Below are 26,672 nucleotides of genomic sequence, written 5' to 3'. Positions count from 1 at the left end.
AAACTGCCAAGTGCTTTGGAAATCTATTTTTCTTTGAATTGGACACATTTTTTTAAAATATTGACCCTCTCTTTTTGGCACGAATAATTCTTTGCTTAACGTAAAAACTATTCTTAGAGAACAAAAGCTTCACACTTCTATTTCTAAGCACATCTAGAGACATAACAACATAACACCAGCCTCTAGCACACATGTTATTACAATGCATTTTTATGTGATGATTTATCTCGCATTTCTTCTGTCAGAGATACTTCATGTGTAATTCTTTTTGCATAATCGTTCATTGATTTCATATGCAATACCTTTTGAATGATTACTATGCTTTAAAAAACGTACAGTACCTAAATTCCATGTATTACAAGTACGCCTATTTCGAATGCATTTATGTATTTTGGGGTGGGCAATGTTACACATGCATCTTATTGCTTAGTTTTAGTAATTTTGATGGACATGAAAACGTGGAGTGGGTGTTGCGTGCTTATCTAGGTTCCTGATCGGATACCTTTCTGCACCGTTTCCAGTTGAACTGCACCTGTGCCTCGCTTTGGAGGACTGACACGGCGCTTTGTGTTGCTGCTGAAGCGCATTTGTAAGCGCTACTTTCCGCCGGAGGGGCTTTCTGCTGTGACTGTCATCTGAGGACTGGGGGCTCGAGGCAAGCAGGGCTGCGAGCGGGCAGACTGCTGGACTCCAACTCCCAAGAGTCCCAGCAGCTGCCTCACCGATCTCACCTGGTGACGCTCTCCCTCAAGGCCACGCCCCCTTCTTTTCAGCAAAAGGCGCCGGATTTCCATCTACATCGGATATCTTTCTGCACCGTTTCCAGTTGAACTGCACCTGTGTCTCGCTTTGGAGGACTGATACGGCGCTTTGTGTTGCTGCTGAAGCGCATTTGTAAGCGCTACTCTCCGCCGGAGGGGCTTTCTGCTGTGACTGTCATCTGAGGACTGGGGGCTCGAGGCAAGTAGGGCTGCGAGCGGGCAGACTGCTGGACTCCAACTCCCAAGAGTCCCAGCAGCTGCCTCACCGATCTCACCTGGTGACGCTCTCCCTCAAGGCCACGCCCCCTTCTTTTCAGCAAAAGGCGCCGGATTTCCATCTACATCGGATACCTTTCTGCACCGTTTCCAGTTGAACTGCACCTGTGTCTCGCTTTGGAGGACTGACACGGCGCTTTGTGTTGCTGCTGAAGCGCATTTGTAAGCGCTACTTTCCGCCGGACCCGCTTCGCGGGTCCCGCTTCACCGGAGGGGCTTTCTGCTGTGACTGTCATCTGAGGATTGGGGGCTCGAGGCAAGTAGGGCTGCGAGCGGGCAGACTGCTGGACTCCAACTCCCAAGAGTCCCAGCAGCTCCCTCACCGATCTCACCTGGTGACGCTCTCCCTCAAGGCCACGCCCCCTCCTAAGGTTAGTCAATAAATAGAGTACCAGTACTCCGCTGTGCGGGAGCGCGCGGGTAGCGCCCGGGACAAGGGCGGGCCCTCTGAGGCCCTCAGCGGCACGAGAAGGCCAGGCTAGGCCCATTCCCTTAACCCCGGTACGTCATACTGCAATCTAAACTACCTGTGCGACGCTCATACAGCCAGTCTGCAATCGGTTAGGCATTCTTGCTCCTCCACTTAGAAATACTTACCTGCAGTATAATACCAGAGCTCCCTATCGATATTGAATACGCTTATCTACAGCGCATTCTCGATAGTGTTCTTCGGTCAAGATGACAAAGAAACTAAGATCCGGTAAAATAATAGTAGGAAGATCTAGCTCCAAAACTAAATCAAATCCCCTTCGAAACAAACATAGCCAATCCTCAAATATGAAAAGTACCTGCCAGCTTTTCAACTTTTGGGAAAAGGGTAAAAATAAAGCCTTAGGGTCGGACAATAAAGTAATGGACCCAAAAGATCTTGGAGTCATCCACTTGGATTCTGCCCTAAATGATGCTCCAGAAAACCCTGAAATTAAAAAAGCAAAGGCAGACTCAAGTCTAGTTAGGACGCTTCATTCCCCTCCCAAGAGTGAGTTCTCACCCCCTTTGTTCTCTACTTTGAAAAATAATATTGACCTAGCACCTGAGGTAATTATAAAAACAAAAAAAGACATAGAGCAAGATAATGTAAACTTCATGGCAATCCCTGTCACAGAAGCTACCCAGCCCGCAAATAGTTCTCCAATTAAAACATCTTTTCATAACGGTTTGTCCCCAATGATTCTAGACGAAGCCCTTTGCCAACGGTATCTAGAATCTGATCCTACAATTGTTGAGTTACCCCAGAACACCCCGTTAATGTTAAACCATGCTGGTCTACAACTTTACAGCAGTACCCCATCCAAAACCTCACACTCTCACTTTTCCTCTAGCCCAAATCTAAATTTGACTGGAATAAATTCCTTCCAATGTAAGGGGCCCGGTAAACCGCTTTCTGACTCCCTCCACATCTTAGAACACCTATTAGCCTCCATTTTACATCTATTGGAAAAATTTGTGGGGGGATCTGATTGTGTGCTGGATACAGTGACCCAAATTCTAAAAGTTCTGCTGAAGTCCCAAAAAGAGAGGGAAGTAGACGTGAAGGGACCCCCCTTCTCCCCCACGGTCCCAGACCAAACTGGTATAAACGAGCAACCCCTAGTAGCTACAACTACTTCAAAAATTGTACAAGAGAAAACGGGTGCTCCCCAGCCATTATTCAACTTAAATGGTTCAGTAAATCACGATTTGGTAATAAAACCTCAGGGGGAATCCCCGCTAAATACTGGAAATAACCTATTCCCAATATTTAAGAAACAGAAGGGGGACGGGGAAATAGCGGAGGAAGTTATCCAGGGGGAAACTGATAATAGAGGGAAAATTGTGCCATTAAAAAAGAACGGAAAGCACAAGAGGAAATTGTTAAGACGGATAGATAAAAATAGGCGGAGGAAAATTTTATTTAGGAAACATTTAAGCTCTCCCCTTCTAGAAGCGGCACCTCAAGCACAGATGGCAGTGGGAAATAATGAAAATCCTATTAATATGTCAGTCAAAGTAAATACCTCTTTAACAACCAAGGTTAAATTACCTTTCTTACCTACTCATACATCCCCCTCGTCAGCAATTACTAACATATTCACCTTTGGTCAACAAAGTAATAATACTAGGGATATAAAAGTGGCACACAAATCGACCTCTCCAGGTCAGGTTCTAAAGCCACTTACCCAAGCAACTATGCCTCTTAACCCCTTTGCACCTGCATATCAGGGTGTAACAGCTCAGGGTGTTTTTCCCCAAGGCTCTACGTATCAAGAAGCAGTTAAACCAACTCCATTAGAGCAAGAGCATAATCACCCTGTACAAAATATGTACTCTTCCAATCCTTTTGTAATTGCTCCCAAGGAAGCACCTGCAAAGGTCTCCACGGGCAAAGAAAACACAGAAAACAACATAGATACTGTATGGGTAGATTTCTTCCCCCTCTTTGAAACTGACTGCATCCTGAACAGATCCCTCTTGTTGAAATACTTCCAAGAATCTGCCAATCTGAAACTTATTCAATCAGCCGACCTAGATATAGTTCTGCAACGTAAGTCTGAAGTGGGGACGGTCACGAGGGTGAAGTTCCACTCTAAACTGGTAGCTAACCTCATCCTCCAACGGGCTGAAGACCTCCAGAGTAGGGGAATAGATGTAATCCCTGTACTATCGCCCTCCAGTCGGAATATTGCCGTTAAAATGGTAAATCAACGGAATCCCTCCTCTTCCCTGCTGCTAGCTGCTGCAGGCAATATAAATAACTTGGGGGATATAAAAGAACTAAAAATAAGCAAGTCCAGTGATTCTCGAGTGGTATCATACGCCCAACCCTCCTGTTTAACTCATACTACCATCAGAGAGGAAACGGATCACTGGAACTGGCTGCCCAAAGTATTAGCTGACAAATCCTCGCGAAAATCATTATCCAATCAGTTCCTTTAGCACGGACTTATCCATAATATCGTGGAATTCAGCAGGCATAAAAAACAATTCGGAGAAATTACAGTTTCTCCTATCCCTGGAGGCAAATATCATATGTCTCCAGGAGACATGGTGCAAGGAAAATATCCAAATAGGGAAGGACTATTGGGCACTAGAAGGCAGTGCTACTGCGAATAAAAAAGGCCACGCCAGCGGGGGCATAGCCTGCCTACTATCCAACCGTATAAACTGGGATTACAACTATTTCCTAGACCCGAGTAAACTTTTTCAGGTAGTTACCTTGTTTGGGTCAGGCATCTTCTTAGCTGGAACCCGCCTGGCCTTGATAAATGCCTATATCCCTCCTGAAGCGGGTTTTGATACAATTCTAAATAAAATCTTCCTCCATATACAGAGCATTAAGGAGAAAGAACCTGGAACGGTCATCATTTTAACCGGGGACTTGAATTGCAAAATCTCCAATTTTAGTTTAAATCTGTTTTCTGATAAAGTAAGAGAAGAAACGCTCCATATTCCTCGGGCAATATTCCCTGAGAATATATTAACAAATAAACGGGGTAAAATATTACTAAATGAGTTGGCGGAAATCGATGGGATAATCGCAAATGGGCGTCTCCCCTCGGACTCCCCGGCAAATTTTACCCATAGATCGTATCAAGGGGAATCGATCCTTGATTATGTTATAATAGGGTCTCATTCATTTAAGTTATTAAAGGACATCGTCGTAATCGATACCATTTTCAGCGATCATAAAATTATTTCCATCTCAATGAATATACATCCCCCTAAATGTGATCAATGGTCCCTGAACAGTAGCCAAATAAATTTTGGTAACAGTTCGGGAAGGTGTTATTGGAATGCAAGGGCTCACCGTTACCTGGAGGATATGCTAGATATAGCAATCTCCGAGCTCCCCTCTTGGCATGGTCGCGAAAATGAGCTTTTTTCCCTATTTTTGAATTCAATAATAGCAGGGGCTAGAAAACAGAACAAGAAAAAATCCATTAAAACAACCCATTGTCCTCTGAAATTACTCAATGTAGACCTGAATAAACTTACAAGGGCCCAATACTTACATAGAACCGAGGATAAATCCCGACAAATAACAACACTAAAAAGGAGAAGGAGGCGACTCTTATACTCTCTTCGAAAAGAAAAAGAGGATTCCATCTGGGTAAAGATAAGGGAGGCTGCAACTAATGGAGAATTGAGACAATTTTGGTCCCTTATAGGTGAAGGGTGCGGAACGAGAACTTTTCCGCTACCTATCCCTATCGAGGAACATATATGGAGGGATTTTGTCTCAAACCTCTATGCTAGCAACCTCCCAGTCTCTCCCCAAGTTCGGTTTTTAGACATTAGTCAACCGATAGAGTCTTTCTCAGAAAAAGATATAGAACTCGCCATTGGGGAAATGAGGCGCTCAGGAGCCATGGGTCCCGATGAAGTCCCAATTAACGTATTAAAGCAGAATAGGGTCAAATGGAGCAAGCTTTTATGCCCTATCTTTAATTCCTGCATATTAAGTGGAAAGGTCCTACCTTCCTGGAAGGGAAGTATCCTGGTCCCATTGTACAAAAAGGGTGATCGTCTTCTCCCCCAGAATTATCGCCAGATCGCATTGCTGGATGCAATCGGCAAAGTTTTTACTAGATGCCTGCTCAAAAGGATAAATGCTTGGGTTGAATCTGCAAATATCCTTCCACTTGAACAGACAGGCTTTAGGAAAAACCACGGGACCTTGGATAATTTAACGGCCCTCCAGGTAATAGTTGATAAGTACATAAGAGCGAGGAAGGGGAGAGTCTATGTGGCTTTCATAGATTTCTCCACGGCCTTTGATAAGGTCGACCGTCAGGTATTATGGAGAAAGCTACACATCTTAGGAATGCCACATAGCCTCTTACGCTTGGTCCAAGATCTGCATGATGATACATGGTGCAAGGTCCTGTTGGGAGGGGAAAGAGGTCTTTCTCGGCTCATTCCATCTGCAAATGGCCTCAAACAGGGCTGCCTACTAGCGCCCCTCCTATTTTCCCTTTATGTCAGTGACCTTCCCCTTACTTTATCAACATGTGTAGGAATTGCCCCACGCCTAGGTGAAAGACACATTCCCTGCTTAATGTATGCAGACGACATTTTAATATTAGACCTCTCCCCTAAGGGCCTTAATAACCGTCTGCATGCACTATACTCCTTCTCTGAAGAGCACTTTTTGAAAATAAATATTTCTAAAAGTAAGATAATGTGCTTGGAGGGACGAAACAAACTAAAACTGGACCACATTAGTTGGGAATTGGGAGGTCAGAAATTAGAAAGAGTAAAGTCGTACGTCTTTCTAGGTATGGTAGTTTCTAGTAACTTAAGTAACAAACTACACATAGAAAGCAGTTCCCGAAAAGCAAAGTCACAGGGTAAAGGCCTAAGATCTTTATATAAATCAACAGGTCAGAGACACTTTGCTCATCTGTTGGAGGCCTTTCGGGCAAAAGTTCCCCCGACTCTGCTTTACGGGGTAGAATTAATTGACCTAGCAGAATGGGGCTTCTTAGACACAGTGGAGGGTTCCCTACTGAGAAATTTAATCTCGGTTAATAATAGCTGTAGCTCTGCAACCCTGCGTCTTGAACTTGGCCTTAGGAGTAGCTGGGCTCAGGGACTTGCAGGAGTGATTCGTTGGGTTTTTAGTCTGATTAAAGGAAAGCCATCTACTCTCAGATCTCTAATTACAAAAGAGTTGATGGGCCCCCTAAATGCTTACTCGATCCTAATAAAGAACTACAGGAAAGCTATCACTCTTTTAGAGTTGGAGGAAGCATCCATCTTAGAACTTTCCATGTCTCAATTGAAATCACAACTAAAACAAGCTACATGGAAGCTAAGTTATGAGAGGGATCGGAAATTAATAACACAAAAAAAGGGGGTCATACAAGTGGCTGATTCCTATTTGATCAGACAGATACAACCCTACCTGTCATGGAACATCCCGCACGGCTTACGCCGTTTTTGGCTGCTTCTCAGGCAGGACTTGCTCCCCCTGAATAAGTTGTTGGCCAAATGGTACGGAATATCCAACGTATGTAATTTCTGTAACCTAGCAACTCAAGACTCCAAACATGCCCTGCTAGTTTGTCCTGCATTATTGAATTACCGGCGCCTCTGGATAAAACCGGCTTGTATTCAGTTTGGTATTTCTTCTGCAACAGCTTTGTTGGATGCTATTCTCAGCCCTCCAAATGGAATTTTCTGTAACAAAATTTTTAATTTTTTTAAATGTTTCTTGGAACTTTATTAGTAGGATGGTAAATTGTTTTTGTATCATTTCTGTCTGTATCAGTTGTTTTATATGGTTAAAATTTTATACTGTGTTTTGTAATTGTATAATATGTGGATCTCCACGGAGTTCCAAAAACATATTCAATAAAATAATAATAATAATAATAGGTTCCTGATCGATACTGTGACCTTATGCCCCTATTCGGCTATAAATCCATTTATTCCCTAAATTGGCATAACCGTTCAAGTGCGATTTTCTGAAAAGTCATCTCTGGCCTCACACGAACAGAGCCACATTCCAGCATGACTCTCTGCTACTTCCTTTGCGACCAATTAGTGCAATGACAGAGCAGCAGTCACTATCTGATATTCCTAGATAACACTCCGAGTTCTTCAACAAGATAAAAACTCAGCAAACCTGGAAATCCCCGCTTGCTATGTTTTGATTAGTAATAGAACTCTAATGAGCAACTGATAACTGTCACTTCCTAGTGACATCTTTAATTGACGTCTTATGTCCAGCAAACTTGCGTCAAACCCGGCACCTGTCAGGTATAAATATTACCAACGTTGCCTTAAGCAATGTGAGCTGTGAGCTGCAAGCTACTGTTGCTGATGCTAGCTGCCTGCATGACCCTGTGTTGGTAAAAACTAGCACTCTGTCGCTGCAGCCTGCTATCCTGTGGTGGTGAAGCTGCTGATTACCATTATCGCCGCTACAGCGCGAACTATGGTACAGTACGCTTGAGGAGCCGAGCAGCCGTCCTCTGCGAAGACATCCAGCCGATTCCAGCTGCCCGCGGACGCTGTCACCCCTCCTTCCTCGACGCGCTGAGAGAAGCCGCTGCCTTTCTCGTGCAGAGAAATCCAGTCCCGGCGCTTCCGGTTTACCCTCGCGGGTGACTGGGATATCGAGAGAGACCCCTGAAAGAGATACCAATCCTCCATCATTCTATTCAGAGGTATGGTGTTGACTAAACCCTTAGACTAGAATTCTTGAAACAAACCTTGGCAAAACCAACTTAACTTAAGCTACTTACTTACTCCCCTTTCACGTGTTAGGCTTAGGTCAGGCACACTGGGGTAGGCTTAGTTAGAAGCACCAGTTGAGTATGTTAGCCTAATGTATATATGACTGTATATATGTTTTATTACTTTTAAACCATTGTATGGCTAAGAAACCATATCAATGCTTTTACTGTTCTATTTCGCAATACTTATCTTACTGTACGTACTTTTTATAATAACAGTTATTGCAATTGTGGCAATACATTTCTCTTGTACGAGAAGAAAGACTGTTCAATAAATGTTAACCCTTTATTGATAAACGCCCGTCTCTCTATTCTCTACATACTGTGAAAGTAAACTGCACTAGACTGACTGAGTGAAATCTGTGTCTAATGTTTCACACGACCCTAGAGATTGACTCTTGATCTGAGGAGCAAAGTTGTCATGTTGCACGGTTGTTGGAAAACTGAATCCCTTCTTGTCTGTGCCAAGGAAGCTGATCACTTCCTATGCAGAGAAGAAAGTTTCCAGTGACCTCTGAGCTAGTTGGTAACACAACCCAATTAAGTTTAGCATAGTCAGTGGAGGCCTGGAATATAAGCAGTTCCACGTCGATACTACTGTTTGTTATTCCAATGTGCAGGGCCTAGTGGGAAACTAGGAACTACACTACAGAAAGAGAGAGCCATATACCCCAACGGGCAAAGGAACCCTGAAAGCAATACTGCATCCACCCCAGCGAGTAGCGTGCAAGACATTAGCAAGCAAAGAACATTGGAGGGGTGAGACTGTTACACCCCACAAGGAGCCTCAGGAAAGACTGATAGAGAAAGCAACATCAGTGCCCCAGTAAGTGAGAAGGGTGCGTTGCACGCCCTTTGCGGTGAACGACCGTCACCGTAAGAAGAAAGAGCATTCACGACCAGCGCCCTAGCAAAGAAGAGTGCGCAGTCTGAGGTGCGTGCTGCATGCACCCAGAAGCGCGCCAGCACAGGTGCACGCCCAGGAGGAAAAAAGATCTCTCCAAAAGAAAAGAAGCACTGCTAGAATTAGCAGGGAGATCTCCTACATCTCCACAGCATCAACGGAGCCTGAGAACGGGCACAACGCAGCACAGTGTCCTCCCTCACACCGCCTCACGCAGAAGTCCGTGATCTAAGGCTGACCAGAGGAGAGTCGTACACCACAAGTGGCCAGCCACCACCACAGCTCACCACTGCCCGTGAAAGCTACTCCCTGGAGAGGGAACACCCTGAGTAGGAGTGTCAAGAAGCTGCCTGAAGGAGCACCCAAGAAGAGTGCCTATCTGCCATGCAGCCAAGAAAAACGACTGAAGTTTCGCCTGAATGGTCCGGATACTATTGAAGTTACTAGGCCCGTTGGCTTTGTTAGAACATGGTACATGTCACTGTACCAGAAGAAGAGTGGAAGTCGTGTCACCCAGAAGAGCTGGACACCCGCAGATGTGTCAAAGACGAGAGGAGAAGCACAAGGACTCGTAGCACCACAACACAAGAACACCTCCAAAGACACCAGACAGAAGCCCCACAACCCAAGAGCACCTCCAAAGACACCAGACAGACACCAAGGCGGACCGACAGCCCTGGCGACAACGCTAAGGGAGAACCACACGTAAGCCGCAGCAAGCATGAACCGAGCTTCATCCCAACGCTTCCCCAGGTGAGCATCAATAGGCATTCCTGGATACAGCCACAAAGGAGAACCAAGAGTAAGCCACAGCAAGCACAAACCGAGTATCATCCCAACGCTTCCCCAGGTGAGCATCAATAGGCATCCCTGGATACAGCCACAAAGGAGAACCAAGAGTAAGCCACAGCAAGCACAAACCGAGTATCATCCCAAAGCTTCCCCAGGTGAGCGTCAACCGGAGTCCCTGGATACAGCCCCACGGGAGAACCGAACATAAGCCGCAGCAAACGCAAACCGTGTATCATCTCAACGCTTCCACAGGTGACGGTCTATCCCAGAGTGTCAGCCGTCAAAGTCAAACAGCATCCCTGCTCCTGACTGCAGGTGCCATGGGTGAAGATCAGCACTGAGTGTCTTTCCTCACACCGCCTCAAGACTGAGTCGGCAGTGGCCCCAAGCCAGGCAAGAGAGGATCCACACACTCTACGTGTCACGCCATCACTGAAACTTAACCTCTGCAAGGCGGAGGCACAGGGCTTCAAGTCCCTCCTGACATCCAACTCTCCCAGCAAGACACCACCACCTGGCTGGCAACCGCCGCCACGCCAGCCATCAACACATGCGTCAAGCACCACCCCCAGAGTATCGATGGACTGGAGTCACACGCTGTTGCCACACCAGCCGAGAAAAGAGACCAGAGGCTACTTGTGAACCAGGTACACCCCAGAACCGCGGCAGCGAGAGCAAACATTGGCCAAGATATCTCCACCCTAAAGGGTTGTGCGTGCGACCAAGTAACAGCTCCTAGGCGGTCCTGCAGCTGCCCCCAGGCGGCGCACAATTGGCCCCAGTGTAGCCTTCCTGCAGTACCACAGGAACCCCGGCAACAGGCCTCTCCAGGTGGGAGAGAGACAAGAGACTTTGCCCCACCGATGGGTCATGGGTTGCAGCCAAAAGGGTCCACAGAGACAAGTGATCGGGCAACACCTCCACGAACCGTCACCATGAACTCCATCCATGCTCAGATTCATCCCTTTGAAAGAACTGTTTGAATTCACCACAGACCATCACCGACGTCAACAAAAGGGAAGTCATGCAAGACATGTCATCAGAAGTGAACTGTCGCTAGGCAGCGGACGTCTTCAAGCCAGCAGTCGTGTCCTGAACCCTTCAGGTTAAACTACCAGTGCCAACCAAGAAGGTCCTGCTGCAGGCAGAGTCATCAGCCCACATCTGGCGTCTTTCTGCCACCTGTCTCCGAAGACTGATGGACCCTGTGGTGTTTCAGTTTACTGTTTTTTCACCACAGGTTGGATTAACTTTTTTATGTTCTTTAATAAAGTTGGTAAGAAATGTAGTGTCCTGCGGGACACGTTCTAGTGTTCGGCAGGAAGCTGTAAGCCCAGTCACTCCCTCGAGGGCTAGACACACTGCACCCCTACACCCATCCATCACGGGTGCCACGAGTGGCGTGGCCCCACCAATAAAATGGCCCGGGTGCTCGTGGCCAGTTGAATAACCTATACCCCAGTGTCTGCGTCCGTCCTCTGTCTACATGTGTCCTCTGTCTACATGTGGGCTGTGTGCCCACAACGCTACATGAATTAGTATGTACTCTGTGATTTTCTGTACTATTGGTGTGGAGGGACTCGGTGGATATGTGTACGTGCTTTACAGGATTATTGTCAGTCACTCAGTGGAAGGTTTGTCTCTGGTCGCTGGGGGCCATGCAACGTGTCGGCCGGCAGTGAGTAGGGTGCATTAGGAAGCTTTGACCTGAGTAATTCATTTACGCAACGACCCTCACTTTTTGCGTCTTCCAAAAATACAGTATGTCTGATTTCGTGTGGTTATGAGCACATTAATTTGGTATTTAAACTACAGTCTTCGGGACCAGAGATCCTGGTTCGCAAGTTGGTTGCTGTTGCTCGGCGTTGTGATCCTGCCCAAATTACCCGGGTCTTCCTCTGACCCGCGTCTCTTGTCTGGCAAAAATAAACGGAGTGCTGTTGTGATGCTTCTTACGGCGGAGAAAGCACAACTCAGGAGACGTAGGCCTTATTCAGGTAAGTTTAATAGCAGAAAGCAACCTGGCATCCGACCACCTCGAAAGCGCAGAACAACTGTCAGCTATCGAGTGTCGTGTACCAGATGTTCCACACGGAACACAGGGAAAGAGCAGAGCCTGCGGAGAATCTTATAAACAGGTAAGATTCCAACATAACACATCCTATTTCCTAGGAAAGAAAGAAACAAAAAAACAAAAACAGAGATAAACGTTAACATGAAATCATACAGAATCCATCCCACTTCGCTGGAGAAAAAAAAACAAATTAAGAAGTGACATAATCATTGAGGTAGGCAGGAGACTTATGCACTCTACGTCCAAGAGGCAAACTCACACTTGGAGAAGGGAGAGCGAGGGGATCACACGCAGACTCACGGGCACCAGAATCACAGGAACCAGAATCACATGCAGACTCATGAGTACCAGAGTCCCTGAAATCAGAATCAGGCATGAACATAGCACCAGAGCAACCCTCACCCTTGGAAGCAGGGATATGAAACGAACCACCCTTCTGATAAAGTGCGACATTTCTGAGGTTCCACCTATCACCACCTTCCAGAACAAGAGAAAACTTGTTGAGGGAAACAACACTGAAAGAAGGGCCCTTAAACTTATGCAGACCAGCCTTAGTTCTGCCAGATTTAACTTTGACCCAATCACCAACAGCAATCTTCCCAGAGACAACTACAGGAAAACTCTCACCATCAGACAGTACCCAATCCTTTAACCAAGCAGGAACTGTTCTAGAACCTGGGGATCGCCCACGCATGACTTGGAAAGGAGACAGATGAGTGACACTGTGAAGGGTAGTCCTGTATGACCAAACCATGTCCTGAACCAACCGTCTGGGATCTAAGTTGTTGGCTAAAGCAAGTTGAATGGTACCTTTTATGAGACGGTTGGACCTCTCGACCATACCATTTCCCATGGGGTTGTATAAAGAAGTACGAGAGTGCTTGACACCACATTTCTCAAAGAAACATCTCATTTCATTAGAGGTTAACTGGGTGCTGTTGTCAGTCAAAACCATATTAGGGAAACCCTCTAAGGAAAACAGATTCTCAAGCACTTCAATGGTTGACCTAGTGGTGATATCTCTAAGAAACTCCACACAAAGCCACTTGGAGTGAACATCAACGATCACAGCAGCAAAACGCATGTCAACAGGTAGGCCAGAAAGAGGGCCAATGAAATCCAAACACAGATTACACCAGGGTTTCCCAGGATCCGAAATATGCCCTTGATTGGCTTGTAGACCAACTTTCAACCTCTTTTCGCTCTCCTTGCAATAGGAACAATTTTCCACCCAACCACGGATCACATCATCCATGCCTGGCCACCAAAACTCCTGCTTTATCCTCCTGATAGTCATGCCCTGACCCAGATGTCCCAAGTGGGCTAGCTTGAAAACATGTAATCTCAGGCCAACAGGTGGCACAAAACGATCACCCCTCATTATGATCTCAGAACCTGAAAGAGACAATTCATCTAGAAGTTTCCAAAAGGGCCTGACCGCAACAGGCAACATACTTTCCCTGGGAGCACCTCTCCTAATAAGTAGAATTACTTCTTGCAGGGTAGAATCCTTCTTCATTTCAGACAACCACTGGTCCTGAGAAAAGGCACCCACAGAAGATTCACACACATCCCCAACAACAGCAACAGCCTCATCCACACTGCACTTTTCAAGATCCTGATCAACTAACTTCCAATCAACAGACAAACGAGATAGACAATCTGCCTGGACGTTTTTCCAACCTTGGATAAAAACAATTTTGTATGAGTACTCCTGTAATCTGGCTGCAAATCTTGCAAGACGAGCAGAACCTTTGCCAGCACCACCGCCCGAAAAAATCTTCAGTAATGGCTTGTGGTCGGTTTGCAAAACAAACTTCACACCCCACAAATATACCCGAAAATACTCCACACTCCATGCAGCAGCCAAAGCTTCTCGTTCAATGACAGAGTAATTCCTCTCAGCTTGGGTTAGGGTCCTAGAAGCAAAGGCGATGGTTTTTTCAAGACCATGTTGAAGTTGTGAAAACACTACTCCAATTCCGGTTAGACTGGCATCTACAGTCAGGAAGGATTTGCACACAGGATCAAAGGGGGCTAGAATACCTGCGTTGCAGATATTTTCCTTAATCTGTTGAAAGGAGTCCTCTTGAGCTTTTTCCCAAATAAACTTGTTGCCCTTTCTCAATAACAATCTCAAAGGTTCAAACAAACTTGCAAAACTTTTAACAAATTTCGAATAATATTCGACTAACCCTAAGAAGGATCGAAGCTGGTCTCGATCTCTAGGTGCTGGGGCTTGACTGATGGCAACTAGAAGATTCTTTTTTGGAGCAATCCCACCAGCGGAGATAGTATAGCCTAAGTACTCAATGCTTTCAGTTAAAAAGACACACTTATCCTTATTAACAGTTAAACCGGTGTCTTCTAGTTTGAAGAGGACTTGACGTAAAGCTAAATTGTGATCATTCACACTTTTCCCAGATACAAGAATGTCGTCTTGAAAGTAGACAACACCAGACAGACCCTTAAGCATGTTAGACATCATCCGTTGAAAAACACTGGCAGCCGAGGCGAGGCCAAACGGCATGCGAGTGAACTGGAAGGTACCCTCGGTGGTAATGAAGGCAGTCAGTGGTTTGGAGTCAGGGTGTAATCTGATTTGGTGGTACGCACTCCTCAAATCGATCTTTGAGAAGAATCTACCCCCCCCCCCCACAGATTGTAACAACTCATTGATATTGGGAAGGGGAAAAGTGTCTGTTATAATCTCTTGGTTGAGGGACCTGAGGTCAATGCAGAATCTCAACCGACCATCAGATTTCAACGTGATTACAACGGGAGAAATCCAGGGCGAAGCTTCAACAGGTTCAATGACTTTGGTAGTCAACATGTCATGCAATAAATCCTTCAGGCCTTGTCTAACAGAAAGAGGTACTCTTCTAAGTTTATGTTGCACAGGAGAAGCATTGGGCTTCAAAACAATTTTGTGAAAATAATCCTTAACACACCCGAATTTATCTACAAATACTCTATGGGCAGCATTCAATATGTCTTTAACTTGAACATCGTTTCCAATTGCCATAACCACATCAGGTGAGCTGGGATTAATCACAATATTTAAATCGAACTGGTGCATCCACCCCAAGATTGGAGGACCTTCTCTGGCTATATACCCTTTCCCATTAATACTCCTGGATTTAAATGCGATGACACCAAACATGTACCCCAGAACATCAATAGGTTTGCCTTGGTATCCAACTGGATCAATGTCTTTTTCAGCCAGAGAAACATTGTGCCACAACGAAGAAAAGGTAGATTCTGGAATTATGGTAAACAAAGAGCCAGAATCAACCATAAGTAAAACATCTTGACCACATACGGTAAATAGTGCGGAAGGTCTTGTTAATCTGGGAGAATCATACGTGGTACTAACCAAATCACAATCAAGTTGTTGAATTACTAAAACTCTGTTATTGATTACATTCACCTTAGACTTGAGTTTGTCAAAAGTCTCGGATGATTTGGTTTTATCAGAACCCTCTCCCTGTTTACAAGTTCGAAGATAATGACCTTTGCGACCACATTTTCTACAAGTCTGGTCTACGGCATAACACTTCTTGAAATCACCTGAATGGAATTGGCTTCCACAACGCCAACATTCTTTACTCTTGACCTTGGAAGGAAAACTGTTAGGGTTATTCTTGTTAAAACGTTTAGAAACAGCATTAATTTCATAACCTTCTACACATTCATCATATTCGACACTCCCAATTTGTGAGGAACTTTTATCTCTACGTTCTAATTCTTTGATACACTTCTGAGACTCTTCGATGACTTTTGCCATGTCTATCGCATCTTTTAAGGAGGGATCCTTGGCAGCCCATAACCTTTCCTGAATTTTTCTATGACGACATTGCACTATGAGCTGATCGCGAACTAGCTCATCAGTCATGTTACCGAAACGACATTTGATAGAAAGTTCACGTAACCTGGAAACAAATTTGTCAATACTCTCATTTTCAGCTTGCGTCATCCATGGGTTGGCCATTGGGACCTAAAGCAACCGGTAAATACTTAAACACTCTGACCTTCATTACCAAGTGTGCTTAGTAAAAGCGCTTTTTTCCTTTCAGGGTGAACGTTTTTCCCATCAAGCGCAGTAATGTAATTGTCCAGCATCTCAACCCAGTCCTCCCAATCTATTAATGGTGTGCCTGGAGAGGACAGAAACATAGGAGGCATAACAATATTTGAGGCCATAATGAAGCAAGAACCAAAACAAATGCAAGCGATATTTTTTAAAACAAAATAAAGAAGAAAAGTTAAACTGCAAACTTGAAAAATATGGGTGTGCAAATCACCGTGAGAGTGTCTGCACGTAGATGAGCAAATCACCGTGGCCACTCGAAGTCAGGAGAATCACACGAAGTCAGGTTGACGTCACAAAGACGAGTGGAATGCAGAGAAGAGCTGCGGTGAGGAGCTGACGTGAACAATAAGCAATGCGTAGAAGGCAGCAGAGTGTTCACTCCTCAAAGACGTAACAATGGTGACTGACGATGCGTTTCAGTGACGAGAGGCAAGAGGCGTCACAAGACGTAGCAACGTCAATACGCAGAGCGTCGAATGCGTTCCAGACACGTCAGATGCGGTGCAATGACGTGGGATAACTGAAGGGCTTGGAACGTTGGGTGTTCGACAAGCGCGACAAATAAAACTTTAAAAAACAGTACCTTGAACGTGGATAAGTCACTCGAAATCGAAGAAAGACAATCACCGGAACAGGCGAAGACAGCCGAAGACAAAGACAGCGCTGAAGAAGATGTCGAGTGATCACCAGGTTGCTTTTCACACGGAAGATCAAGCAGTGAAGTACGGTGAGCCAAGTCAGATGAATCCAAGCATCAGGAAAGCGTCGCCAAAAATGTTGTGATGCTTCTTACGGCGGAGAAAGCACAACTCAGGAGACGTAGGCCTTATTCAGGTAAGTTTAATAGCAGAAAGCAACCTGGCATCCGACCACCTCGAAAGCGCAGAACAACTGTCAGCTATCGAGTGTCGTGTACCAGATGTTCCACACGGAACACAGGGAAAGAGCAGAGCGTGCGGAGAATCTTATAAACAGGTAAGATTCCAACATAACAAGTGCCTCGGTGCATTATGTAAAGTTTGTATTGTATGTTTTACATGGAAATCATAATTATAGTGTTTAAAAAAACGTAAGGCTCGTAAGTGATTGGCATGATAGATTGTTTATCAGGCACACTGGTTTACAAATTGGTTTCTAAACCAGACCGACAAATTGATGTTTGCTGGCCCTTTACTTCTCCTGAAATGTCTTCATTGCGATTCAGTTGTACGCGTGGGTGACTGGTATCAGCTGTGTTCTTCGTCTTCAGTTTCACTTGAAGTTATTCTTTTGACACTGGGACGATTCGTGGACGGTGTGTCATGCAGACGGCGTGTTTGTGTGTCTCTCTGCAAGTGTCTTCGTGTGTTGACAGGTGTATAAATGCGACTGATGCGTTCTTACAGATAGAGCGACATTATTCTCTATTAGTTCTAACTCAATACGTTTTCATTCGGTTTGTGTTGTACACGCATGCATATGTAGGCGCTTTCATGAAGAATAAGAAGAATCAGTCAAAAAAATATTTGCCCAAGATCACACAGTTTAGTTAAACAGGAAGCAGCGATCAATGCAGGTTTTCTGGTTTTACTTTGCACAAATTAGGTACCAAAAAGTTGTCTGTCTCTCATTTGTACCTCATATGTTAATGCTTCGTTTACCTTTTTCTGGCTGAGGGTAGAGCGAGCATGGCTGGCAGAAGCCACATGAAAGTGCAGCTTGATATAGGCTCGAGGCTCCAACAGGACCTCGAGCTTAACCCTGTGCCATGCTTCAGACTCGAGCTTCCAGTGGCTCACCCACCTCTACTCAAAATAACGGACATTTACTATTTTTGTATGTGTCGCAGTACTAAACCTTAGTAGTTTTTGCAGGAGTTGGGCAAGCAGACGAATATATAGGGAGACGCGAGCAGAGCCTAGCCAAGGTTCTGGCTAGCTAGGCACTTAAAGCCGTAACACGAGCCAATATCAGCATATTTGGAAATAAGTTGCGCACATAATTCTTTTCTTTTAGCCAACATAATTTTATTGACCTATTCTTTCCCCAGAGTTCACAAATAAGGTAGTGGGAACTATTGAGTGAAGGGATGGTGAAATATAGTCTTTATCCTGAAGGTCAATATTTTGGGATTTTCTTTGTGGTTTTGAAATTGTAAATTACTCCACAGAGGCACTTTGCTCATGCTACATTAATTTGGCAAGTAATTTTTTTGTTTAAGCTCTTATGAGTTCATTTTGAATGCATGCCTAGATGGCATTGCTACTCAGAAGTTTTTTTTCTTGTTGCTGCAACGAGATGTAAACAAATGTAATATTCTGTTCATTGGTAACTAATTTACTTTTCCCGTAAGAAAAGCGAGTTCTCGGAGATTGTACTGTCTTAGAGTCCTTATCCTGATAAATTGGACAGAATTTCAATGAATATATTGTCACCACCACTAATTGCGATTGAGAGGGAATTATTATAAGCTAATTGAACACTAAATACACTAGAATATAACGAGCCCTATGGAGAATACTTATGCGGTTTTGTTCTGGACTAAAAGACCCCATTGTGCTACAGTTTGACATTTCAGTGATCAGGACGCAAGTCCCTCACCAATCAAAGTTGCAAGGTTTGTAATAGGGTCCGCTACTCTTTCAGCCAAGATGTTCAATTTTGGCTGTGTGGCTCCCAATTTAGGAGCTCTTGTCTCAGATATTTTGAAACTGTTAGCCAAGTATAGGTGATTTTGATAAGTGCTTTGTGGTGTGATCCAATGTGTGAACAGCTAAAATTACCTGTAGACCATCATTTTTTTCACTACAAGTTTTATCCTTTTTTAAAGGTGCAGAGCCCGGCAAATACATTACATATGACGCTAAAGACATAGCGTACTTAATTTTATCATTTCATAACAGCTAAAGAAGTTTCTGCAAGGCAGTGTCCGTCATTGCCAACCACTCCACTGTGTACGCTGGATCAGACTGGGCCTGTATCACCACTCGTTAACTACCAGGAGATGAGGCAGCGTAATATGCATATATATCTGCCGCTGCAATAGGTTGATTGTGTGCATGTGTGGAGTGCGACCCAGATCGCCTCTCCTTGCCATCAAAATCTATTTAGGATTGCATTTAGTAGTTTTGCACCATTAGGGGGTGATGTTGTATGGAAAGGACTGCCGCCGATATAACAAACGAGGTAGGGATACCATGTTATCAAGCATTAACAATGCACTAGGTCTCGTCTTTTATTAAGTTAAAGCCATGTTCTTTGCTATTCAATACCATTAGCAAAGCAAATTGCTTTAACTTTATCAAAGGCGAGACCTGTTGCATTTTCAATGCTTGTTTTATACAGCTGTCACTGAAAAGGAACCTGACCAAGAATCGTCAATAGAAACCCTGCCTCAGAGGTGAGATGGACTTCTTCTCCATTAAGCGGTTTAACGCAGGATCTACCGGGTAGGCCAAGGCACCCTTGCCTGAGCCACTAGTAGAGCAGGGGGTCACTGGATATTATTGGCTTTAATTTACTTAATAACAGGTAAGTCCACATATACAGCTGCATGGTGCAGAAGCCTGGTAAATATTGAGGTTTAACGAACAAATAGTAAAATGGAATAGAAGTTAAAGGAATGCAATTTGGTGGTATACCAGAATAGGGTGCACAGCATCCGATGTAGAAAATTAAGCAATGTATCTATCTTCTTATTATGTGAAGACTGATGAGGGGTATTGAAGGGTTTCTATCATGCAGTATATTAATATTGTCTTTTTAATTTTCAGTTCCGGAACCTCTGATGGCCAATGGTCCAATTATTGCCAAGAAAAGTGTGTCTGAAGCATCCACTGTTTCTGTACGAGAAATCACAAAGAATGGCAGACAATGGAATTCCACAGTGAACCGCATTGCTACCAAGCCTGTTGGCTCTGATCAAGAAAAGAAACTTGCAGGACTTGCTGCTGAGAAAGGACTCTTATTCTTGCCACCGGAAAGCTTTGTGCAGGTCAACGGTCGCACAAGTCCTGCTTTAAGTCAGCGAACAAGAACTCCAGATCTGACCCAGCAAACCAGCCTTTTCGGAAAAACAAAACTGCATAATTCCTGTGCTGTGGCAAAGGAGAGCGAAAAGGGTTATGAGGCTAGGCCCAATTCAAAGACAGACAGTATTCAACATAAATTAAAACCATTTAATAATACTGAACATGTGGGCAAGTTTCAGCTTCGTGCAGATATCCCTCTACTCCTTAATATTAAACAGGAAGAAGATCTAGAGAAAGGACTTGCAATTGATGCTCAGCTAAAGCAGTCACTTCCTTTTGGCTTGGACATTAAAGAGGAAACTGAAGCAATTCCAATATGTGAGGAAGGTTCCCAAACCAGTACAGCCACTGTACCCCACCCACCTGTCCAACGGAAAAGAGGGTATCTTCAGAAAAATGCTGAATCTGACAGATTACATTCTGACTCTGAAAGTTCTAGGCGCCATAGCACTCGAATCAAAGGAAAACAACCAGAGTCTGCTGCTGACCAGATAGAAACATCTGAGGAGTCAGACCAGACAGATCATCTAGGAAGTGAGAGGGTTGCTCCAGCTCGAAGAAAGAGGAAATCTAATAGTGATAATGTCCAAGGTAAAAATGATGGCACTCGGAAGAGAGGGCGAAAAGCACGTGCCCCACCTGTGAAAAGGCCTGCTCTCAAGTCCCGTCTTCCTGAGGAACAGGTACCACTTGCTGTACAGAAAATGTACAGATGTTCTAAATGTAAAAGAACCTTTAGCCATTATTCTCAATTTATTGCTCACCAGAGATACGAGATGAAAAAGATGAGCAAACATTTAGAATCTTTGAAACAATCAAATGCTGATTCTGACAATAGTGAACCTACTGAAGCTGAAGTAACAGTTGAAACATTAGATGAGGCATCCACCAGCCAAAGGGTAACTCGCTCTGGCAAAAATGTAGATGACTCAAAAAATAAAGAAAATAACAGCACTAAGGGTCAAAGACTACGGGAACGCAAGTCCTATACTTGCAACATTTGCAAGGAAACCTTCACAAGTAAATCAAGTATGGTTGTACACAAAGCGGACAATGATGAGGAAGTGTATAATTGCACTCAATGTGAAGAATCTGAAGCTCAGGGTACCCCTGGTATAACTAAATATGAATGTGGCATATGCCAGAAGACCTTTTCTCACAGAACGGGTCTTGTTGCACATCTGCGAATTCACACTGGGGACAAACCTCATCAGTGTTCTGAGTGTCAGCAAACATTCACGTACAAGTCTGCTCTAATTGTTCACCAGAGAATACACAAAAAAGAGAAAGAAAAAGAGAAAGAGAAAGAGAAAGCGCAAGAGCTGATAATGCCAACCCTTGTGCCCATGGTGAAACCCCCAGTATCTGGCCTAGTGAGGACGTACCAGTGCCCACAGTGTAAGGAGCAGTTTTCGAATTCAACACTCCTTTTCAATCATCAGCAAACGCACACAGGACCCAAACCACATCAGTGCCAGTACTGTGACAAAAGTTTCAATGACAAGTCTCTCTTGACTGTTCATCTGAAGACACACACAGGGGAATCTCCTTATCAATGTGGCAAGTGTCAAAAGACCTTCACCAGCCAGTCCCTCTTGGCCTCGCACAGTCTTACACACTCAACGGGGAAGCCATTCCAATGCACCATGTGTGAAAAGAGTTTCAATGGTGAGGCACTCCTGATATCCCACCAGAGAACCCACACTGGGGAAAAGACCTTCCTGTGTGGCCAATGTAAGGAAACCTTCAAATCTGAAGTACTTCTTGCAGAGCACCAGAAGGTTCATATGGAAGACCGGCCACATAAATGTGACTACTGTGAGAAGGGATTCAACAGCCAAACACTTCTGGTAGCGCACAGGAGGATCCACACAGGTGAGAAGGCATTTCATTGCCACTACTGTGGGGAAGGCTTCAACACCAGCTCGCTTCTGAATGTTCACCTCAGAAATCATGCTCCAGAGAAGCCTTATCCATGTGATCTGTGTGAGAGAAGCTTTAATCTGAAGTCGCTACAGCAAGCCCATCGAGCCACCCACGATTTAGATAAATGAACATAGCCAGGACAGATTAATGGTGCTAAATTTGAAAGCTTGTCTTGTAAATGAGGAGCCTGGTAGTAGAGGTGAGAATATGAAGGCAGAGCAGTGAAAAAGATGTTGAAACTGCACACAGAATACAATGATGCTTCTTCACGCCAAAAAAGGACATTTAATGTGAAAAGAAATATTGTTGTTAAATGTTGAAGAGGGTTGAAAAAACTGCCAATGATTCTCATTTCCATTAAATGGAGCGTTAGTGGTTGAGCAATCTCATCCTCACATGTCCATTGAGGTTACATTGTGCTGGGCACAGAGTAGTTTATTAAGACCATCACAAATAGTTAAATATCCTGCACTGTGAAGAAAGATCTGCTATGCAATCAGCACTTACCGTAAACAACAATATCACAAGGGTAACTAAAATCTCAACTCTTCCAAAGGAAATACATTGTAAATTCCAGCGAGGTCTGCAGAGGATATTGCCCAGCAAAGTGTCAACATTAATTATCTTGGGAAGAGTTATGTTTTACTTTATCCTTGTATGGCATTTGCAAAATGTGTTCTCACAGCAGCCACAGAACTACATACCTTAACATATCCAACCTTCTTGAGGTCGTAGTGAGAATTCAGATTGGGAAACCAAGGAGGGATGACCAGGTTACCCAGCATTATTTGTGGGGCAAGAGTAGGGAACCCCTTTGCAAGTCTGTCTGTCTTGCAAAGCTGACTATTAACTAATTGAAATGCGGAGCCCAATGTAGTATTAACCTGAAATGACTTCAATATTGGTCTTTTATTTTTCACTTGGATGGGTGTTCAAGTCCACCTTTGCTGTTAGGGTTTGGGAGGGAAAGAGGGCATTTTATATACATGCATGTCTAGGAACCAGTGGCACGCACACTGTATCTGTTGTAAATATTGGTGCAGGTGCAGGACCATATCTAGATGCACTGGTTAAAATCCAACTCCTGAGTTGGAGAGGACCATCTGTGTGGTTCAGCTGTTTTATGTTTTATTAAGTGTAATAAACATTGTAATTTGAGGTTCCTGTGTTCTTGAAGTTGAATGCCTTGTGTCCAACACCATAGCAGAGTAGGCATGCTCTAGATAATTCTAAATGTTGAAGTCCTGTTGCTCGAATGGAACAAAAATGTACTAATATGAAAAATATAGCAAACCTAATGAGCCATTTGGGGGCGAACACACAAAATGGACTTTACTGCTCTAATTTCAATACTGAATGTTAATTGCCACAAGTATTTCTTTTAGTATTTTCTTGTTTTAAACCCTTATTTGATATCAGTCCTACTGAAATTAATTAATGTGGTGCATTGACACTGTTCTACCTGAGAAGGTAGGTGTAGGCACACTTTTTTAAGGTTTGAAATTAGTATCCAGACATGCACACTCCATATTGTGTGAATAAGCTTATGAAATGTTTGTTATTTAGATTAGATCAGAACATTTCTATGAATGTAGTTGCATGGAATGAAACTGCTATGCAGGAGTGACTGTGTGCTCTTTCTTTAAACTTGAGAATTCTATGAAATGTACCAATTTCCATGTCGAGGTATTGATGTAGGAGTGGACTCATTTTCTTTTATACTTCAGTTGCCACAGTTCTTTCTAAAATGTAATTACAGTTGGGTCAAGATGAGGAGTTGGAGTGATAAGTGGAGCATCTACATAAATTGCTTATTAAAATTATCTATCTAATAAAGTCTAGCCGCAGATTGCTTGCCTTGTGAATTTACCCGGGAGTCAAACTGGACCTGGAAGATTTTTCATGAGCAGTACCCCCTGCATCCCGGTATGTGGCATTGATCGGCTCTGCGTCCTTCGTCCGCATCCTATATGCCAGAAGTGACATTGCAGTCACTACATAGCCCCCCTCCAGGCATGTCAGTTCTGATCTTTCAGTGCCAGCCAGCACTGATCAGAATAAGAGCTACCCCTCTGTCATTTTTTGACAGGCTTTTTTCAACATTTTGTCAACTCTTTTTGAGGGTTACCTCCTGGTATGTCGAGTTTGTCTTGTAGCAAATCCTGTGGTGCCCCTCACCGCCCTATGTCAGTGACAGGCTGACACTGTGTGTCTCTTTGGTTCTGGAGTGCAACCACAACACCAAGTAGTGTTCCAATTGCCAGGCCATTCCCCCAAGGGCTTTAATGGAGTGGTCCCGGAAGTAGAGATCCCAGTCGAGGGGATGGTCCCAAGATCGTTCTGGGAGCCCGAAGTCCTCCTTGTCCCATTCAAAGTCCTCGTGACATTCAAAGCACTCTTAGACTTCTCCTAGTCTGTCGGCTGATAAAGTGAGGGAACCTCAGCATTCTAGGCCTCATTCCCCAGAACCTGGGCCAACTCCGTGCCTCCCCGAATTTCAGAAGGTCAGAGCTACCCCCGCCTAACTGACAGAGTTCTGTGAGGCCATGCGCCTCATATTTTGGCTTCCCAACCCCAGTGACGTGCCTTTGGGCACTGTGGGGTCAGAAGGGGCCCCATCTGGTGACGTGCTGGCGGCTTAGATCCCGGTGGGGCCCCAGGGATTCATTCCGGGATCCAGACAGACATCGGTTGTGCCTTCTTGACCTTCCCCAGCCCCGATGCTGATGCTCCCGGCGCTGCCATTCCCATTGTCATCCCAGACACGGAACCAGATACGCGTTTCACAATGCCGACTCAAGACGCTGCAGGTGCTTTGCCTCCTAGATGGGAGCTTGAGCCTTTAATACCAACCATACAAGAAAGACCAAAGTGTGGACTGGTGTGAGGACCTTGGTGGGGCTAGCGGCCTGGATGCGTCTCCAGATGCTGGTCTGCTTTCTCTTCATACCATGGCTATGGAGGATGGAGCCTCTTAAGCAAATGTGATGTGGAGGGCGGCTGAGGTTCTAGACCTTCAACTACCCCGCACCTGGGGACCCAAGCTTTATAACGCAACACCCTACCCCTGAGAGCTTGGTGGTCCAAGGCTCCACCTCCCAAGGCGCTTTCCGTACCGCTCTCTGGGATGACTGAATTCAAGAGAATGAATTCACTTGGGAAGAAGTTGTTTTCTTTTGCTAGCCTGACATTGCGGTCCATGAGCACCGCATGTCTTTTGGGCCGTTATTCCGACACTTTGTGGAATACGTTTGCTCAAGTTCCTCCACGGGTCCCAGACGAGGAGTCTAACCAGACACCCAGGTTTTTTACCAGAGCTTTAGGTGGAGGGATGGGGCCCAGCAAGGAAGGCCACCAGTGGTCGCTCCAACAGCTGGGGTTCCTTCCAAGGAGCAGCACCTCAGTTTTCCCTGCATTCAGCTGTAAGCAGTTGCCCGTCATCCAGTGGGCGACTGCGGCCAGTCCATCCCTAAATCTCGTGGCAGAGATTGAGGGGCCCTCAGTGAGGGCAATAACCAGCTGAGTGTCGTCGGCGTACGACACCAGCGTGAGGTCCCATTCTCTGGCCACAGCTGAGGGGCTGCACGTAAAGGTTAAAAAGGGATGGACTGAGTGCAGAGCCCTGCGGGACTCCTTGGCCGATAAAGTGAGATTGGGAGGTGAACGGGGAAGCTGAGACTCGGAAGGATCTGCCCGTCAAGAAAGAGCGGAACCATTCGAGGGCCAGGTCACTAATCCCTATGTCTTCCAAGCGTTTCAGCAGGATGTTGTGGGAAACCGTGTCAAAGGCTGCGCTGAGATCGAGCAATATCAGCGCAGCACTTTGACCTGCATCTAGTATCTTCCGGAGATGTTCAGTGGTGGATAGAAGGGCGGACTCCGTACTGTGCCCCGGCCTGAACCCATTCTGGGAGGGGTCCAAGATGTTATTTTGGGCCATATGGTCTGACAGCACGTTGTTTGCATGGGCTTCTGCTAGTTTGGACACCCACGGGAGCAGCGAGATGGGCCTATAGTTCTCTGGCTTTGTGGGATCTAGGGTCGGCTTTTTAATAATGGGAGTGACCCATGCTTGTTTCCAGCAAGTTGGGACCATTACCGAAGAAAAGGAGAGATTGAGAAGCGTGGCCAAAGATGGAAGAAAGAGGTCCAGAGACTCTAGAAATTGAGCCGGTTTCATGGGATCTGAAGGGGCGCCGGATTTAACCTTTCTACAGAGTTTGACTAGATCCCCATGGGAGATTTCAGGTAGGCGTAAAAGTCTGGTGCCTTTAAAGGGAGAGTCGGAGGGGTTAATGGAATCAGAAGGGTTCTGTGAGAAGGTATTATAGATTTTCCTTACCTTTTCAATAAAAAAGGTAGCGAGATCCTCGCACTGCTGTGTGGAAGAGATACACGAGGCAGGATTGCCATGGTTTTGTAGTTTTTGCACCAGTTTAAAAATGGTTTTGGTGGGGTTAGAGCTGGAGTTAATTTCTTTAGCGTAAAAGGATGCACGGGCCGCGCGTATGGCTTTATGGTATAATTTTAATTTGGAGCCAGCCACCATGCCACGCAGAATCCTCAGCCTCTGCATGGCCAAGGTGTGGTACCCACAGGCCTCATTGGTCCGG

The 26,672-nt window shown here is 45.0% G+C and overlaps 1 protein-coding gene across 1 annotated transcript in view; it reads left to right on the top strand.

Moving 5' to 3' along the window:
* Positions 1–23,217, top strand: part of LOC147685139 (uncharacterized) — a 371,142-nt gene extending 347,925 nt beyond the window's left edge. Inside the window, exon 6 of the mRNA XM_086941061.1 lies at positions 19,876–23,217. Coding sequence (XP_086797187.1) covers positions 19,876–22,187 — 2,312 coding nt within the window. The 3' untranslated portion in view covers positions 22,188–23,217. The remainder of the gene's footprint in view (positions 1–19,875) is intronic.
* Positions 23,218–26,672: the final 3,455 nt, after the last annotated feature.

The sequence above is a fragment of the Lissotriton vulgaris genome, chromosome 10, assembly GCF_964263255.1.
Source record: "Lissotriton vulgaris chromosome 10, aLisVul1.2, whole genome shotgun sequence".
NCBI lineage: Eukaryota > Metazoa > Chordata > Amphibia > Caudata > Salamandridae > Lissotriton > Lissotriton vulgaris.
This window is presented reverse-complemented; position numbering and strand designations above follow the sequence as displayed.